Source organism: Neovison vison, chromosome 7, assembly GCF_020171115.1.
Source record: "Neovison vison isolate M4711 chromosome 7, ASM_NN_V1, whole genome shotgun sequence".
NCBI lineage: Eukaryota > Metazoa > Chordata > Mammalia > Carnivora > Mustelidae > Neogale > Neogale vison.
The window spans coordinates 160,931,273-160,950,132 of NC_058097.1; the positions used below are offsets into that span (position 1 = coordinate 160,931,273).

Sequence of the window (18,860 nt, forward strand, 5' to 3'; positions counted from 1 at the left end):
GACAGCACGGCTCTGAAGGACCGAGGGGCCCCGGGAAAGGCGAGAAAGTCAAGGTGCGTACAGCTAGCTCTACACGCAAAGGAGGGAAGCCAGTGGGCAGAGGGAGACGCAGCGCTGATTTCCCCCGCCCTCAGGCACGAGCTCCAGCTCTTGAGCAGAAGGGTCTCCCAGTCTGCCGTCGTGCGGACGCGAAACAGGGCGGCGCGTCCCCTGAAGGGGCCGAGATCCCCGCCTCCGGCAGCGGGAGAAAGGGGTTGCACTGAGCGCTCGGGGTGCTGCGAGGCTGCGAGGGGCGGGTCTGGGTGCTGCCCCTCCCGCGCTCCGGCCTGGGTTCTGGGCGCTGGGGGCGGGCAGGGGAGGAGCCACGGGGGAGGAGCAAAACCTGGAGGCCCCGGGAATCTTGGGCAGAGCCAGAGTGGCAAGAGCCGGATCCCGGGCGCACAGCCCCGGGAGAAAAGCCCGCCGTCCGGGCCGAGCGCCGCCACGGAGTCCGTGCGCAACCGGCGAGAAGGCCCTGTGCCGACGGTTCGAGGCTCCTAGGCTCCTAAACCGTCGCAGAGCTGCTTGGCTGCCCGTCTCCCACCTACCCCCTCTGCCGCCCCTCCGGGGCCCAGACCGACCCGCCACCTGCGTCCCGGTTGCGCCATGGATCCATCGGAGAAGAAGATATCCGTGTGGATCTGCCAGGAGGAGAAGCTGGTGTCTGGTCTCTCTCGCCGCACCACCTGCTCGGACGTGGTGCGGGTGCTGTTGGAGGACGGCTGCCGGCGGCCGCGGAGGCAGCGGCGGGGCCGGCGGCGGGGGGCGGCCAGCGACTCGCCAGGCCGGGAGGAGCTGCGGGAACTCCTGGACGAGGACGACGAGGACGACGATGAGGCGCTGCCGCAAGGCATGTTGTGCGGGCCCCCGCAGTGCTATTGCATTGTGGAGAAGTGGCGGGGCTTTGAGCGTATACTGCCCAATAAGACGCGCATCTTGCGTCTCTGGGCCGCCTGGGGCGACGAGCAAGAGAATGTGCGCTTCGTGCTGGTGCGCAGCGAGGCATCGCTACCCAACGCGGGCCCCCGCAGCGCCGAGGCGCGCGTCGTGCTCAGTCGTGAGCGCCCCTGCTCGGCCCGGGGGGTCCTGGCGCGGCCCAGCCTGGCCATGACCCAGGAGAAGCAGCGGCGGGTGGTACGCAAGGCCTTCCGCAAGCTGGCCAAGCTCAACCGGCGGCGCCAGCAGCAGCCGTCGTCACCCTGTTCGTCCACGTCGTCGTCCACCGCCTCATCCTGTTCGTCTTCGCCGCAGGCCGCCGAGAGCGCATCCGTGGAGCGCATGGAGACGCTGGTGCATTTGGTGCTCTCCCAGGACCACACCATCCGCCAACAGGTGCAGCGGCTCCGGGAACTGGATCGCGAGATCGACCGCTATGAGGCTAAGGTGCACCTGGACCGCATGCGGCGACATGGAGTCAACTACGTGCAGGACACTTACTTAGTGGGCGCAGGCATCGAGGTGGACGGGCCCAGCCCGGGAGAGGAGCCGGAGGCGGCCGCGGCTCCCCTGGACGGCGAGGCGCAGGCGGCCGCGCTGGAGGAGCTGGCCCAGCGGTGCGACGACCTACTGTGCCTGCAGGAGCAGCGAGCCCAGCAGGAGGAGTTGCTCGAGCGCCTCTCGGCCGAGATTCAGGAGGAGCTGAACCAGAGGTGGATGCGGAGGCGCCAGGAGGAGCTCGCGGCGCGGGAGGAGCCCCTGGAGCTTGACGGCAGCCACGACGGTGAGCTGCTGCTGGAGCAGGAGCGGGTCAGGACGCAGCTCAGCACCAGCCTCTACATCGGGCTCCGGCTCAACACGGACCTGGAGGCTGTCAAGTCGGATTTGGATTACAGCCAGCAGCAGTGGGACACCAAGGAGCGCGAGCTGCAGGGCCTTCTCCAGACTTTGCACACGTTGGAGCTGACGGTAGCGCCCGACGGGACTCTCGGCTCTGGCGATCCCTCCCGGGAATCCCGACCTCAGGGCCGCGCCGAGGTGTGGGTGGATCAGGCCCGCGGGCTGGCCAAGAGCTGTCCCGGCAACGACGAGGACTCGGATACCGGGCTGAGCTCTATGCACAGCCAGGACTCGGACTCGGTGCCAGTGTGCGAATCTCTTGTGTAAGGCGAGCAGGGTGGGAGAGGGGGACGACCCTTCCCACTTCCTTGCAGAAAGCACTGGCATGGCCTGCTCAGGGACTTCAAACCAGGTTGGGGGTGGGCCGGGGACCCCTGCCAGGGAGCAGCGCTCCCACTGGGCCTGGGCCGGGGGAGCGGGCAGGGGGGGGGAGGGCTGGGGACGCCTGTCCTGCGCTCCTCTGGTTCCCCAGAGAGTAGTGAGGGGTGCGGGAAAAGGGAGGCCAGGTCTCCGTTCCAAGCTCTTTCAGGGGAAGGAGGGAGGAAGGTGGTGAGACCCTCCCGTACTGGAAAATAAAAGCCCCAGGGAAACTGACGTGGTCCGAACCCATTTTCAAAAAAAGAAAAAGGAAAAAAAAGTATTATGAAGATTTCAGCAATCTTCTGTATGGGAAGGACTGATGGCAGCTAGAACTTCAGTTTGTGGTGCAAAGTGCTTTTAAAAGAAACTCTTGGATGAAAAGGAAATTCCTTGAATGTTAATTGTGACTGTGAACGTGTTAAAACTAGCCAAAGAGGAGCACTGGTGTTGGTCTCAGCCTTACTTACATCTCTGATAAAACCCACAGGCACCCAAATCCTGGCTCTTTACATTTCTGCAGATTGGGGAATTGCCCATCTGCTAAACTGCTCGTCTTACTTTCTTTCAGAGGCTGAGCTGTGTGGCCATCTAATGCTGCATTTCCTCCCTGCAAATACAGTGTGTGTTCAGATAGAATCCCTTCCCTAAAATAACCTCTTATTATTACAAAAGCCAAACATAAAGCTTTTGAGAGAGAGAGAAGCCTGGCAGACACAATCCCTGGTTACAGTTTAATCGAGGCTCCTTGGGATTTGCTGCTGCAAAGGGACCTGCACTGTCCTTTCTTTCCACTTCTGCTGTCCCTTCTTGTACGGAATCACTGTTACTCCAAGAAGAAAAAAAGGGGGGGGGATGCAGAATTCAAGCGAAGTGCGACTGAAGTTGCTATTTAATGAGCACTCTGGTTGAAACTGAGACTTGAAAATAAAGATCTTTGTTAGTGTTAGGCTTCTGAACCAAGCTATATGATTAAAACCAACCATGACCTCAAGGTACTTTACCCCAACCCAAATCCAACTTCAGTAGCTTTGGTCAAAGATTCAGTAGTTACTTGTCCAAGCCTAAGTGGAAAGTGCAAACATCAAGGTTTACCAGATAAGGCTCCCAAAAGAAAACATAAAATAGAACAGTCTAATAGTATACCTTGGGTGAGTAATTTGATTAACTGGGGCACGCAGCCATAGATAAATGCATAGGAAAGTGGGCTTAGGGATGACTTGAATTACTCTTGCCTGGTTCATACCTTTGAACACGCCCGGAGATACAAGTGTGACACCTCTCTCTTGCTAGCTGGTGACCGAGCCCCTGTGGGGACGCAGTGTAATTGTTCCAGTTATTTCAACAGAAGTGATCAGTTGTAGCTGGCTGTTGCCCCATGGAAGGAGCCTGTTGGCAGCGTTCCCTCTGGAGCTCCGTACTTCTGAGGAATGTGGGATCTAATCTCTCCTGAGGAGGTCCTAACAATGGGGTGTGTGTGTGGGGCCAGCCTGCTCCAGAAGCCTGGTATCCGCCTAATGATGGAGAGGCAGGCTCCAGTTTCAACACCACAAGTGAAGATAACTTAAAAGGTCTTGCTTTATCGAGAAGTTTCTTTTCCTTGGAGGGCTTCTCTGTCTACTTGTTGCCAGTGGGGACCTGCCCACCTCACCCCCTTAAACCATTTAAACTGTCTCCTTTTTGGAGACAGCCCTCCCATCCCCGCACTATTGCAACACACGTGGATATTTCAGATTTTCAAGTAAAATGAGAATGAAATGGCCGTTTTCTTAATTGATGTTTTTAAAAGACATTAGCTGGCATAATTATGGTTTTTTAGTCTCGTCGGATGCAGAAAATGTCTGCGTTTGGTCTTGAGCATGATTAAAATGAGAAGGGGACGGAAAGAAAGCCACTGTCCCTAGACGGTCATTTGATTTGGTAAACACAAAACCTAATGATAGCTTCCCTTTTGAGGCAGAGGTAAAATCCTCATTAGAGTGTGACAAATGCTACTTGTCTGAATGGTTTATGCTGGCAATGGGCTGACCTGGTGGTTTTAAAATTATTGTGCTTTTTTCCCCCCAGTCCCTGAGAGCGGTAGGGAGGTGGTTCTTAGATGTTTATTAACTCAAAAGGGAACACAGAAGTTGGCAGAACAGGACTGCCTGGCAGAAAGGGGCTGTTTTCTTATTCACTATTATTATTTTAAACTCTGACAGGCCGCTGACATCAGCAAATATGCCTGAAGCCTGTAAAGCAAATTAAGCCACATCACAGGGAGAAGGCCTGTGGGATTCTTTAGTGCCCTTCCTGTCCTGTCCACCTGAAGATACTTCTCCAGTCAACTCTTCAGGCAGTGTGGAGGCTCTGTTTGTAGCAGAGGGCAGGCAGCCCAGTCTGCCCATTTCACCTTTCATCCAAGTCAATTATGTCCCCAGAAGGCACTCTCTGTGTGGGTAGGAGAAAGGAGGGGGGAGGGGGGGTGCCAAAATAGAAAAGAGACAATAGCTCCTTTTACTAAGAGCTTTTGCAAGTCTGAGAGAGGTGGAGTATGAACATAAAAAGGACCAACACAGTGCCTGTGCCTAGAAAGTGCTTCATGGGTGCTAGATGCTGAAAAAAAGTTGTTTCACTTAAAAAATAATCATCCTGGCACAATCACATTGAGGTGAAAGCATCAGCGCTAAGGATGTCAGAGCCCCTGGGAGAAGTGCCCCCTGTGCTGGTGTCTGAGCAGAACGGACATCCTGGGGAAGAACCAGCCAACTCGTGGAGGACAGGACAAGGCCCCATCCTTGCTGGGAGCTGATAGCCTGTATCTTGGCTTTGATCTTAAGTAGCCCCTTCTCAGTCATCTCCCAAACCAGAGCGATTTCACCTGGTATCTCTGTGTTCGCTTATAAAACATGAGGACGATGATTGGCTGATTAGAGAAGTTACATACTGTGGTCCTTGGGACGAACCTGAGAAGAGCAGAAGTAAAAAAGAAAAGAAAGAAAAGTCCCTCAAAATCCCATCACCAAAAGCTTATTATCACTGTCAAAATTTGGCATATTTTCCTTCCTGACCTTTTGAATTATGAAGATTTCGTATTTCGCTTCTTATTTTAAGAAAATAATTGAAATGAGGTTGTATGGATGCTTTTAGGCTCAGCGTCTGACCATGTAAAGGCTCCATCCCTCTGTTGGATGTTCCATCATGCGTATAACTGTTCTCATGTCAGTAGGTTGTTTCTGAGATATATATATCTAGATATATATATATATATATTTTTTTTTTTTTTTACTATTATAGCACAACACTGTGATAGGCTGGTAGGCTGCTTTGGGCATGTGTCCCTTTCCCCCGGTAAAACAGAAAGAGACTTCCCAGACCAAAGAACACAAACATTAAGGACTTGATACTCAGTCGCCAAATTGCTTTTGGAAAGATTTGTTCTAATAACAACGTGCTGTGGGTGATGGGGCCCGTTTCCCCACACCTTGGCTTTCATTAGATAGTACATTTTGTTAAGAAAACATTTTAACTAGAATTAATTAATTAGTACTTTGGGGCTCCAGGAATGCAGGGCTGGCAACCACTGGCTTAAAATACTCTTACAACAGAAATGTGAATCGTCTGACCAGAAGTGTGAAGAGGATATGATGCTTTCTCTCCTTCCTGTTTTCCTTGTCTTCCCTGAGCACCTGCTTTGTAATAGCGATCTTGTCTCATATCAGAGCTGGCCAACAATCGGTCTGGGCAGGAGGGCCAAAAGCTCCCCATGAGCAAGAGTGGGAGAATTAACACGTAAGAGAAACAGTTTTACAGAAAGCTAATATTCATTAACTTTTTTTTTCATCTTGAGTCCATGAGAAAAGGTTATTCTTAGAAGGTGATGTTTTAACATGTATTTGATTTTGTGCTTCTCCCTACCCACTCCTATTAAAAATTATACCAAAATAAAATAAGTACATCAGCCCACTATTAACAGCCTCTAAAGAACAGTTTTGCTTTTTTCTGGGAATTTCTTTCTACCTTTGACATGACACCTGAGCTTATCTTTAAATTCTTGGAAAGGGAAAATTTGGCCATGAAAATTTGTAAAATTTCCCATGTGGAAATGTTTGGGAGATGGATTGTCCTACACAGAAAAAAAGGAGGATGAGGAAAAACTCTTTTTTGCTGAGTACTTTCCAAAAGCCAGATCCTTGTGCTGAGTATCGTCCCGTGAATTTCCTCTGCATTTGTCTTGTGAGAGAGAATTCTCTAACCTCCAGTTTTTACAGACAAAGACACTAAGACCATCTCACTGGTAAGTAGCAGAAGCAGGACTTAAACCCTAGCCTGACTAGAAGACCTGTGCCCATTTTGCTTTGTACACCGGGCAGGTCATACCCATGAAGGGTTCGGCATGTCAGGAGAAGAGATTCCTCACACGTGCTAGAATGTTGGCCCCAGAGTTGACCAAGTCTTGTCCAAATATTTCCACCAGGATGGTGGAGTGACTTTCTCAAAATCATGGAACCAGTAAACATCTCCTAGGTGGGGATTTAGGAAAAGATAAAGGAGGAGAAATTCCTGTGTAAATATCTGGGCATCTTTCTGTCAGAGGTGAAGTCCTTGCCAGTGGAAAAAAAAATTCTCCCCCCAAATGAACACCCTATGTATTGGCATGGAATTTTCGACTGAGTGCCCTAAGGGCACAGGTGACTAGTCGGAAATGGGGACTTCTCAGCCATCGGGGCAGTGTGCTGTTTGCAGTCACATCTGGAAGGTGGTACCATGGCTGTGATGAAACTGTCCTCCCCCACCCAGTACCCCCCAACCCAGTCCTCCCGGGCATTTTTAACCACACCTCATTTCTGGTTGAACCTCTGGACACCTGAGGACTAGGGTCGGGGTGTCAAGGGAGAGAATGTTAGGCTTTCTGTGGACTCCCGTCCTGTGGACTTAGGCATGCACACTTGACTTGGGTCCTCTGTGGCCACACTCACTCCCCTTGAACACGTGGATGCTTTGAAGGAGTGCTGCCCCAGCTTCTGCCCCTCTCCCCCATTCCCTTAACAATTTTTTTCTGTCTCAGACCCCTCCAGGATTCCCCATAGCTTTCAGGATGAAATCCACCTTTCTTAGCAGAATTTATCAGGTTGTTGCTTATCTAGCTCAAGACCCTCCCCTGCCGTCAAACCACCGAAGCAAACAGATCCTGTCTCTTTCTTCAGGTCACACCACCACTGTGCAAAGCCCTTTTCCTCTTCAACTTCATGATTTCCTTCGTCCCCCATTTCCACGCCGATTTCGCTTCTTCCTCCCACAAGCAACTGTTATTCAGGTGTATTTAATCCATGACCTTCCAAACCACCTTACATATTCAGGGCTGTCCTGTTGCACACCTCCAGGGGGCGCTATTCACATTGTGGTCTGCAATCATGCTCCAGAGGGCACCATCCCCATGGGAAACTGTGTAAATGGTAACCCTGAAGTTGAGCAGTGTGCTAGCACAATACCTTTGCTCATGCGTGTATATTTAACTTGGAAAGTAGAATGAAGAGCTGCTGGGTGGCTCAGTTGGTTAAGCATCTGCCTTCGTCTCAGGTCATGATCCCAGGGTCCTGGAATCAAGCCCTGCATCGGGCTCCCTGCTCAGTGGGAAGTTTGCTTCTCCCTCTGTGCCTTCCCCACCCTGCTCATGCACATACACTCTCTCTCAAACAAAATCTTTTAAAGAAAAGTACAATGAAATGATTGTGTGCTTATATCTAATATACATGACCTTTATTGGACCATAAAGCTCTCTATATTTCTTTTTTATTTTTTTTCACAACACGATGTCTGTGGGAGCATGCTGCACTCTAATACATAAATCTGGTTCATTATTTTCTGATCAGCATGGTATTCCATAGCTAATGTCTACATTTCTTTGCAAAGGAAACCTAGGTTGTTACCAAATCCTTACTTTCTCAAACAGTGTTACAATGAACACAGGCAGACCTCAGGGGCCCTGTGTGAGACTTTGAGATTTAAAACCCAGAATTTTGAGCTCTCCCAATGGCTGTGCCAAGTTAGGCTCTTCTGGCCGTGAAGATTCCACATTTTCCCCACAGCCTCTCCAGTACTTGATATTAGCCAGCTTTTTACTTTTTAAAAATTTGCTTTAATTTGCATTTCTTTGAATTCTAGTGAAATTAACTTTCATATGCTTATTATCCTTTGGGTTCTCCTTCTGTTTATTGCCTGTTGTTATCTACCATTTTTCCTTAGGGTCTCACTTTTCTGGGAGGGATTTGCAGAAATTCCTACATGTTCTGAACATTAATATCTTGTTAACTATAAAGCAGGTATAAATATCTTATTCTAATTTGACTCTATCTTCACTGTGTCTATGGTAACTATTGATGAAAATGTCTAATTATAATATAGTTAAATGTAGTACTCCCACATCCCCCTACGGTTTGTGGTTTAAGGTACTTTTTTTTTTCTAAGAGAATTGGTTTTTAAATTTTTAAAAAGATTTTATGTATTTATTTGACAGAGAGAGAGCACAAGCAGGGGGAGTAACAGGCAGAGGGAGAGGGAGAACCAGGCTTCCCACTGAGCAAAGAGCCCAATGTGGGGCTCAATCCCAGGACCCTGAGATCATAACCAGAGGTGAAGTCAGCCGCTTAACTGACTGAGCCACCCAGGCGTCCCTGGTTTACAGTTCTTATTTAAGAAATAAAGTCACAAAGCTAGGCTTCTATATTTTCTTCTATTAACCTCATAAATTTTCTTTCTTTCTTTCTCTCTTACTTTTCCCTCCCCTCCCTTCCTCCTCCTTCTCTCATTTCTTCATCATTGATTAACTGGAGTACTTCTATATACTCTTCCCTTTATCAAGTGTCACTCCAAAGGGCAGTTTAAATCCTGAAAATCCTGAAATATAGAATAAAAGCAACATTCTTAACTAGTGTTCAAAATAATGTAGTTGATCACTAGCACTCTCCAAGGTGACTAGTGGGTTTTATTCTTCTTTGTTCATCTTTTGGGGGATCATAATGAAATTTAAAATATTTTATGTGTCTCAAACCACGGTAAATATTGTCCCATCTTTGGCCAGGGGAATTTCTTCAGCTTGGCTTCTGGATCCTTTTCCTAGATACTTTTCATAGTCTTTGAGAGCTTCCTTTGCTTTCATGTGTCAAGATGTTCCAGGCTCGTACTGTACCTTTACTGTCCCAGACCTGATATCAGCCATCACTAAGCAGAGTCTTGATTTTTTTCAATGGCAAGTGATATTTAGAAACCACAGTCTGGGTACTAACGATGTTCATTGCCACTGGGTTGGTGATTGCTTTTAGGCTTTTCTAGTAGAAGTAAAAGAGTAAATACATTTTGTTTCCTTTTAACTTTTTTTACTATGGTAAAATATAGTCAAAATGAAATTTATCATTTAACACTTGTTAAGTACACAATTCATTGGCATGAATTACATTCACAGTGTTGTACAGACATCACTGCTATCCGTTCCCAGAACTTTTTGATCATCCCAAACAGAAACTCTGTATCTATTCAAGAATAACACCCTATTCTCTCCTCCCTCCAGCTCGTGGCAACTTCTGTTATCTCCTTTGGAGAAATGTCTTTTCAAGCCCTTTGCCCAATTGGATTGAATTTTTTGTTGTTCTTGTTCTTGTTGTTGAGTTGTTAGAGTTCTTTATGTATTCTGACTATTAATCCCTTATCAGATACATAATTTGCAAATTTTTTTTCATTCCACTGGTTGCCTTTGTTCACAGTGTCTATGATGCACAAAAGTTTTTTTGTTCCTGAACTCCAGCCTATCTATTATTTTCTTTAGCTGCCTGTACTTTTGGTGTTATATCTGAAAAATCCTTACAAATCCAAGGTCATGAAGCTTTTCTTCTGTGTTTTCTTCGAAGAGTTTTAGAGTTTGAACTCTTATATTTAACTCTTTGACAATTTTTTGCCAGTATTATTGTTGTTTTTATTGATGAGTGGCTTTATGGAGGTCATTGGTCCTTACCCTGCAGTTCCCACTATGTCACTTATCAGGATTTCCACCCCCCTTCTTTTATTGAATGGATAGCATTTTCTTTGGCTGGTTTGAGAATTGTACATTTAATTTAGTTTTTCTATTTCTCCAAACTTACTAGGAGCCATACTTACGCTTCTTTTTCCTGAGCAAGACAAGAGCTTTAACACCCTACTCTCACTTCTCTGGTTTCTCTCCCTCTTCATTTTGGTGTCATCTACAATTTCAATTATACAAAATCTCATCTGGTTAACAATAACCCTTCTCAATATATTTTGTTGGGATTGTATTAAATGGGCATACTTTTTTTTAGTAGAATTGACATCTCTATGATGTTGAGTCATTCTACCCAAGAATAAGGTAGTAATAAAGTACAGCAAATCACCCCTAAGTTCATGTGGCTTAAAATAATAATTTATTCTTTCTCATGCTTCTGTGAGTCAGATGGGGGTTAGTTGATCCAGACTAGACTCAGCCAAACTTGGCTCCAGTCTGTGGGTTGGGCTTATGCCTGCTTCATGTCATTCTTCTTGGACAAGAGGCATAGAACTTTCCCAGGTGTCCCTTGGAGTTGTTACAGAGGCATTAGCCTAGACTTTTTCTGGTTTACATATTCTTCTGTGGGTCTTGACTCTTTCAGTCTGGGTCAGTACCTAACTATTAAGTGCCTACTATGTACCAGGCCTAGGATTTAGGATTTGGGGATTTTAAATTGATGAAGCCCTTTGGATTCATACTTTTCAGACAGTCATTCCACTTTTAGGTATCTACAGAATATTTGCACAAGTGGGCAAGGATGCAAGCTCATGATGTTAGTTACAGCAACATTTGTTATAGTGAAAAATTAGAAACCGTCCTAAATAGGAAACTGATTATACTACATTATAATCATATTATTGATAATAAACAGTTACTAAAATAATGTGGGTCTGCATCACTGACATGATAAGATATCTAATATATTGTTAAAGAAGCAAATCAGTGGAAATAGTATAAGCTCCTTACTTATTTTTATTATTATTAAAAATTATTTTATTATTTTTATTATTTCCTAGCTTTGTCCACTGAAAAGGTCTGGAATCAATTACCGCCTAGTAGCACTGAGTACCCACTAGCACCTATATCTGGTGTCTAAATACCATTTTCTATTAAGAAGATAAGGGCTCCTTGAATTAGTCACTGAGTCTAAATCCACAGCAAGAAATAGGTGAGATGGGCTTGCCACCTCTTGTGTAGCGGAAAGTAAGGAACTGTAAAGACTTAGTTGTTTTATCTTAAATTCAGGGGCAATCTGGAGGAACTCCAATGACTAAAGATGAGAAAATATGAGTTTCAGTGAGAATAACAACTGCAATGGATTGAAGAATATAGAAATCTAGGGGTTCACCATGATACTGCACAAAAAGAAATTAACCCCTTAATTGCCTTTGGAAATTGCTATGATGCCAAGTCATCATTCTGGAAACTGGAAATAGAATATTTATTCTTGTTTGTACACAACATGTTTCTTTTTTTTTTAAAAGATTTTATTTATTTATTTGACAGACAGAGATCACAAGTAGGCAGAGAGGCAGGCAGAGAGAGAGGAAAGGAAGCAGGCTCCCCGCTGAGCAGAGAGGACACGGGGATCATGACCCGAGCCGAAGGCAGAGGCTTTAACCCACTGAACCACCCAGGCACCCCCACACCATGTTTCTAAGTCATCAAGTCGATCGAGGAGGGGAACTTGTTCTTTACAGAAGAAATTTAACTGACAAATGTGAAGGAATGATTGCCTGTATGTACCCAAGCCCTAATGAATGAATGTATCTAGATAGTGGTCACTGATAGATACTAAAATGAGCAGGTGTCAGGTTAATGGGAAGTTGTATTGGATGATGAGCTGGTGACACTGACATCCATGGAACATTCAGTTACAATGTGCTTCCCCGTCTGATAAAATAGGAAGCACTCAGCCCCACCTATCAAATATTCCAAATCATGGCATCTGAATCTAACCAGAGTTTAGTTCTATTGAGGAGGTTACAGGAAACAGGGAGAACAGAATGTGGAATGATATTCTGAGTGTGTAATCAGCCAAATCCAGATTGTGGGAAATTCTACAGGACAAAAGCCCATGTTTAAATAGCCTAAAAGAGGGAGTGGAGATAGAATTATTATAACTTTTATGAATTAAAGGGAACTGAGACCTATCAACTAGTTATGGACTTTATTTGGATGTTAATTCAAATAAACCAAAGGTTAAAAAAAATTTAATGACAATCAAGGAAAATATAAAAGAGGCAATTAGTAAGAGATTATTTGCATTGAGATAATGGCATAATTATGTTTTTAAAAGAATTTATGTGTTAGGGGCGCCTGGGTGGCTCAGTGGGTTGGAGCCTCTGCCTTCGGCTTAGGTCATGATCCCAGGGTACTGGGATCAAGCCCCGCATCAGGCTCTCTGCTCAGCCAGAAGCCTGCTTCCTCCTCTCTCTCTGCCTGCCTCTCTGCCTGCTTGTGATCTCTGTCTATCAAATAAATAAATAAAATCTTTAAAAAAAAAAAAGAATTTATGTGTTAGAAATACGTAACAGAATACTATGGTGAAGTAATATGATGTCTGGGAATTGCTAGGATATTCCAGAAAACAAACAAACAAAAAAACCCTTTTGATGTGGAGAAGAGTTAAATAACACAAAATTAACAAATTGTGGATGTTTGTTGAAGGTTGGTGATAGGTACATGGAATTCACTATGCTGCTCTCTGTATTTATGTATTGATTTGAAGATTTCCATAATAAAAAGTACCAAAAGGGGCACCAGGGTGGCTCAGTCAGTTTGAGCATCGGACTCTTGATTTAGGCTTGGGTCATGTTCTCATGGTCATGAGATCAAGCCCCAAGTTGGGCTCTGCACTCAGTGGGGAGCCTGCTTGAGAGTCTCTCTCTCCTTCTGCTCCTCCCCAGCTTATGTTCTCATTCTCTCTCAAAATAAATAAATAAAATCTTTTTTTTTTTAGTAAAAAAGGGAAAAATCGGGTTGTAGAGCAATATGTATGGTATGGTTTATGTATTTTTCTTTTTAATAAAACAAACAGAACAAAAGACAGTGTTATACTATTATCTGTGGTTGTATTTGGGGAAAGGGACCAAGCAGTGATGTGGGAAACTATTTTTTTTTAAAATATAAACTTGTGGATCATTTGAATTTTAAATAAGGACATATAACTTGAGTTACTCTAAAAAAAAAAAAAGGAACGAGGGGCATGTGCGTGGGTCAGTCGGTGAAGCGTCAGATTCTTGGTTTCAGCTCAGGTCATGATCTCAGGGTTGTGAGTTTGAGCCCCATGGCAGGCTACACATTCAGTGGGGAGACACTTCTCTCCCTCTCCCTCTCCTTCTGCCACTCACATTGCTTACAGTGTCTCTCTCTCTCTCTCTCTCTAACAATAAATGAATAAAATGAAATCCTTTAAAAGAAAAACAATGAATAAGATGTCATAATTAAGGTGTGAGCAAAGCACTGTGGGGAGATTGTTTACTGTGTCCTGCTGAAAACCGGACCTAGAAATGTGCGAGTAAAGGGTGCATTTGAGTAAGTGGAGTAAGCTCAGTGTGAGCCCCAGCCAACCAAAGGCCCATACCTTGAGGGCTTAGCAAGGTGATCCACAGTCTCTGGAAAAGATGGTCTTCTCTTCTCATCGTGTGGCAGCAAAGCAGGCTTTCCAGTTGCATGACCCCATGATTAGTTGCTTAAAGGAAAGTATTTAATCTGCTCATTCTGGGTTAAAATACAAATTCTTATAGTTTGAATTAGCCTTTTAATGCCTGAATAGAAATACTTAGTTATAAAGGTGTTGTCAGTTAAGTCTCCATTTTCGAACCACTCAAGAAACTTCCATGTCAGTGAGTTTCTTGAGTCGGTCCAAATCCAGGGGGAAATGGTAGCTGGGGGCATAAAGGGCTGGCATTAGCATCATTTGGGTTGAAATTGTGGGCTCCTGGGGGGCTGTTTTTACAGGAGGTCCACAAATTCACATGGTAGGCACAGTCTGTGGGTACCTTTCACATGAAGGTACTGCTAGTTTGGGAATTTTTGTAAATGCCATTGTAATGCATGCAGTCAGAGTCTTAAATCCTTACCGAACTTAGAGGAGTTTTAAGATTTTTTACATCAACTGCTGTTACATGTTGTTACATTTAAGCTTTTTAATATTAGAAAAGATTCTCATATGGAAAAAGAATAGGGACCACTGGTCTGGAGTTATGAATTATTCTTGACCTGATCTTCAGGGCTGGAAGTTTGTATATTCTTTCCATTTGCTGCTTTTCAGAAAGTTAACATTTCAAATGAAATAACATTTCAATTCAGACAAATTAGCCTTCCACTGAGACATTCGAAGCTGCTGTGGCTCCCTTCTCCTTGCTCCCAGGGTACCTTATTACACAACTCTGTCATGGTTCTTATAACACTGACTATGTTGGGTATTTTACTTGTGTCTCCTCCATTGTCATGCTAGGAAAGGAGGAGTTGGGAGAGGTGAGGACAGAAACTCATTTATTCAACATGCTTATGGGCCTCCACTGGCTTAGAAACTAGAGGCAGAGAAATGAACAAGATACATCCCAAGCTGTCACAGAGCTCACCGAGTAAGAAGTGTGGTGTTGAAGGTTATACAAGCAAATAGATACCACAATAGTGTGTGGGAAGGTGTTATAGCTTCCGTGGGAGAAGAAGGTATCTAACCCAGATTGTGGGAGCCACAGATACTGGGAGAAGTTGAAGCCTAAGCTGTGATTTGAAGGGCTGGTTGGAGGTGGCCAATTTGAAGTGGGGGAGGGAAGGACCAGTAAGTGCAACATGCAGAGGAAGAGAAAACAAGCTCAGAATTGAGAGGTAGAAAGTGGGGAGATTGGTGGCAGTCATGTGGGCCTTGTGTGCCATGATGAAGACTTCAGACTTAATCTCGAGGCAAATGGGAAGACACTGGAAGTTTAAAGGCAGAAACCTGACCAAGCAGGTTTGCCTGCCTGAATCATGAGTTGGGCTAGTGTGTGGATGGTGGCTTGGTGTGTGCAAAACTGAAAGTGGACAGAGGTGTCAGGGGACTAATTCCTCGTGCAGGTAACATCCAGGTACACGCCCAAGTGAGGGCTGTCGTTATTGGGATGGAGACATAACAGACTCACAGGACACAAAGGAGGTAGAGTGGATTGGCTTGGTGCTTGTTTAAATGCACAAAGGGAGGACTTAGGAGGACTCAGATGATGACCAGGATTCTGGCCTGAGAAATAGATGGCTATTCACTGAGATAGGGAATATGGGAGGACAGGGAGGCTTGGGGAAACATGGTGAAGGATATTAACTCTAATTGGGTCATGTTTTATCTATTTCAGCTTTTCTGAGTGATGCCAGGACCACCAAGGAAGTGAAGGTCTCAAGCCACAGAAGAATGTGTAAATCTTCCTGCCTTTGGTGAGTGGTACTCAATTTTGAATATATATACCAAAGTTCAAATCTCTGCCTGAAATTATACATGATCACACATTCTCTGGAACAGCAACAATGAAGACAAACTTTTGTGCTTTGAAAAAAATGAGCACATGTCATTTTCTGAGGGCAAAAACATGTCATTTAGAAACAGTGCTGCCAAGTAGAGTAGATAATCAATTTGGCTAATATCAGCTTTAGGGAAGGGCCTAAAAAGAATGCAATCACTGAGCAAAACTCTATAATTTGGTGGAAAGTTTTTAAGATTTGGACCCACAGGTTCAAATCTAGGCTTTTCCTCTAAGTCTGTGACTCACTAATTCTATGGTTTTGGTCAAATCATTTAACCAGAGAGGTTAAGGAATAATAATAAGCACTTCACAGGGTTGTTGTTCAAGTGATCTGTGAATTTTAAAGATTTAGGGGGAAGGGCAGAGGGAGAGAGAGAGTTTCAGGCTGACTCCCTGCTGAGCATGGAGCCCTATCTCATAACCCTGAGATCAAGACCTGAGCCAAATCAAGAATTGGTTGCTCAACCAACTGAGCCACCCATGCGCCCCAGTGACCTGTGAATTTTAATATTGTAAACATACTATTTTGAGCTGGACAGTGTCAAGTGCCTTGTCCCATTTGATCCTTTTGTAGTCACACATTCATGCACTCCATTCATACAGTCAGAAACACCTCCTACAAGTACATACTATGTGCCAGCACTATGGCAGACCCAGAGGATAAGAAATTTATTAAGACATGGTCCCTCATAGTCCAGTGAAGATGAGAAATTAAAAACAAAAGCAGGGAACACAGCAATCAGGCAGGTTAACAGTTTGAAAGAAAAATGAGGAGAAACTGAATTAGTGACGGGGAAAAAAGCAGAGATCTGACACATTTAGAAACTAGACTCACTAGGGGAAGGGAGGAAAAAATAAAATAAGACAAAATCAGAGAGGAAGACAAACCATAAGAGACTCTTAACTATAGGAAACAAACTGAGGGTTGCTGGAGGGGAGATGTGGGGGGGGGTGGGGTAACTGGGTGATGGGTATTAAGGAGAGCATGTGATGTGATGAGCAATGGGTGTTTTATGGAACTGACGAATAACTGAATTCTACCTCTGAAACTAATAATATGCTATGTTAATTAATTGAATTTAAATAAAATAAAATTTGGGGAAAAAAAGAAAAAAAGAAGTTCAACTCATTCACATGTGCTGATTTCACTGGTAGAGGATGAGGGAGTAAGAGTAACCTAAAATGCCTCCCAGGTTTCCAGCTTGGGCAAATGGAAGGATAAGGGTGGGCGATTTCCTTGAATGATGTGAAATGGATCTTGACAAGAGGTGGGAATGGGAAGAGTGAACTCAGTTTGCACTCATTTGAGTTGAGGTGCCTGTGGGGTCATCTGATGGGGGGGAAACGGAAGCCATAGACAGGGATTAGATGCTTAAGAAAGAGTGCAGAGTGGGAATATAAGGGGACTGAAGACAGAGCTCTGGACAAGACCAATATTGAAATAGTAGACAGAGGAAGAGAAATTCTGTGTTACGAAATAACACAGAACTGAGAAAAGAAAGTAACCTTGTGGAGACCATGTTGGGCACAAGTGAGTTTCAAGACCAGTGTGGCCACATGGACCCATTTGATTTGGCATTTTATAAATTTAACCTTGGAGAGAGGAGTAGCAGTGGCTTGATGGGAGATGAAGCCACATTTTGTGGCTTGAGGTATGAGTGGGAAATGGAAAGTGGGGACAGTAATGGATGAGAATTCATTGGAGAAATCAGATATGATGAGGGTAGAGGTGTGACTGTAGTCTAAGGAAGGAGGAATGGAAGGTGAGGAGGAGAGTGGCCCAAGATGTGATTGGGGAAGTAGGCAGGGGCTGGAACATGCAGAGTCCAGAAAGCCACAGGAAGGAGTTTGGATTCTTATTAGCAATGCCTTGGGAATCAATGCCTTGGGAGTATTAAGCAGGAGAATGGTGTGATTAGATTCCTCTAGCTGCTCAAAGGATGTCAGATAAAGGGGAAAACTGGCCTTTGATCTTCTCAAGGTGGAGAAGGTCCATGATGCGGATCTGGGAGTAGATGGCTAAAGAGAATGGCCCAAGGCCAAGGTCATCAAAGCTGGGAGGCCAAAGGTGTTGGGAGATAGGCCTGTGTGGATGTTGATATATCCATAAGAGGGTCAAGAGTTGGGTTAGTGAGAGGAAATGTCTTGGGGTAAAGGAACAGAGAAAGGTAAATCAATGGAAGCAATACTGTGATTATAGGGAAGGCTTGCATTGGAGCAGTGATTGGGGAAGAGAGGAGTGAGTGACCTCGTGACTCTGATCATGTCCCTTCCCTGCTCAGAATTCTTCCAAAGTTCTCTTTTACCCACTGGAGAAAGTGCAAACATCTTAGCCCCGCCCTACATAAGGCACCTTACTAGCCTCCTGTCCTACTTCCTCCCTCCCCTGGGACTCACTGAACTGCTTGAGTTTTGCTGTTCACACCTATCTCCCTTTGCACACACTGTTCCTTTCGTCCCACATGTCTATCCCTTCTTCCCACCCTTGCAAGAACCTCTGTTTACCCTTTTTGACTTAATCAAATGTCATACTTCTACACACCTTTTCTCAAATGCCATAGCCATTCAGGGAGCTGATATTTATTGAAGATCTACCACGTGCCAGGCTCTGAGCAAGGCATATTCATTAGGTCTGCCCTCTGTGCTGCTCCATCCAAGCTTTCCAGGTCTGCCAGCAGAATAGAGATCGGCCCAGTGTTAGTGTTTCCACACTTGGCTCAAGAATCACTGAACCTGAGAACCAGGCTCCATTGGAATTTCATCAACAGGAAGGGCTGGGCAGGTTTCTTCTTATTCCCTTACCTTAAACCCAACCTCAGCAGATTCTATAGCTATAAACAACAAAGGGTACTTAATATGTGAGGTGCGTTGGTCTGTGAAGCACCGTTCCTGGTTCATTAGGAAGTTATGGTCAGGTTTTACTGCAATACGTGCTTCCTATTTTGATTTCTGGGTACTTGTGTGCACAGCCCTGTCAGTAGTTAGACCAAGGTCATCTGCTTTACTGCAGGCAAAATGGAAATAACTGAGGGTCTCTTTGGGGGGGGGGATTCCCCTTGTAGCAGAAATTACGTGTTGGGGGACATAAG

General features: G+C 45.2%; 1 protein-coding gene across 1 annotated transcript; it reads left to right on the plus strand.

The window, feature by feature from the left end:
• The first annotated feature begins 466 nt into the window (after positions 1-466).
• Positions 467-2,215, plus strand: RASSF10 (Ras association domain family member 10). Its single transcript, XM_044260900.1, has one exon. The coding sequence runs from the start codon at positions 646-648 to the stop codon at positions 2,140-2,142; it is 1,497 nt and encodes a 498-aa protein (XP_044116835.1). The 5' UTR covers positions 467-645; the 3' UTR covers positions 2,143-2,215.
• The last annotated feature ends 16,645 nt before the right edge of the window (positions 2,216-18,860 follow it).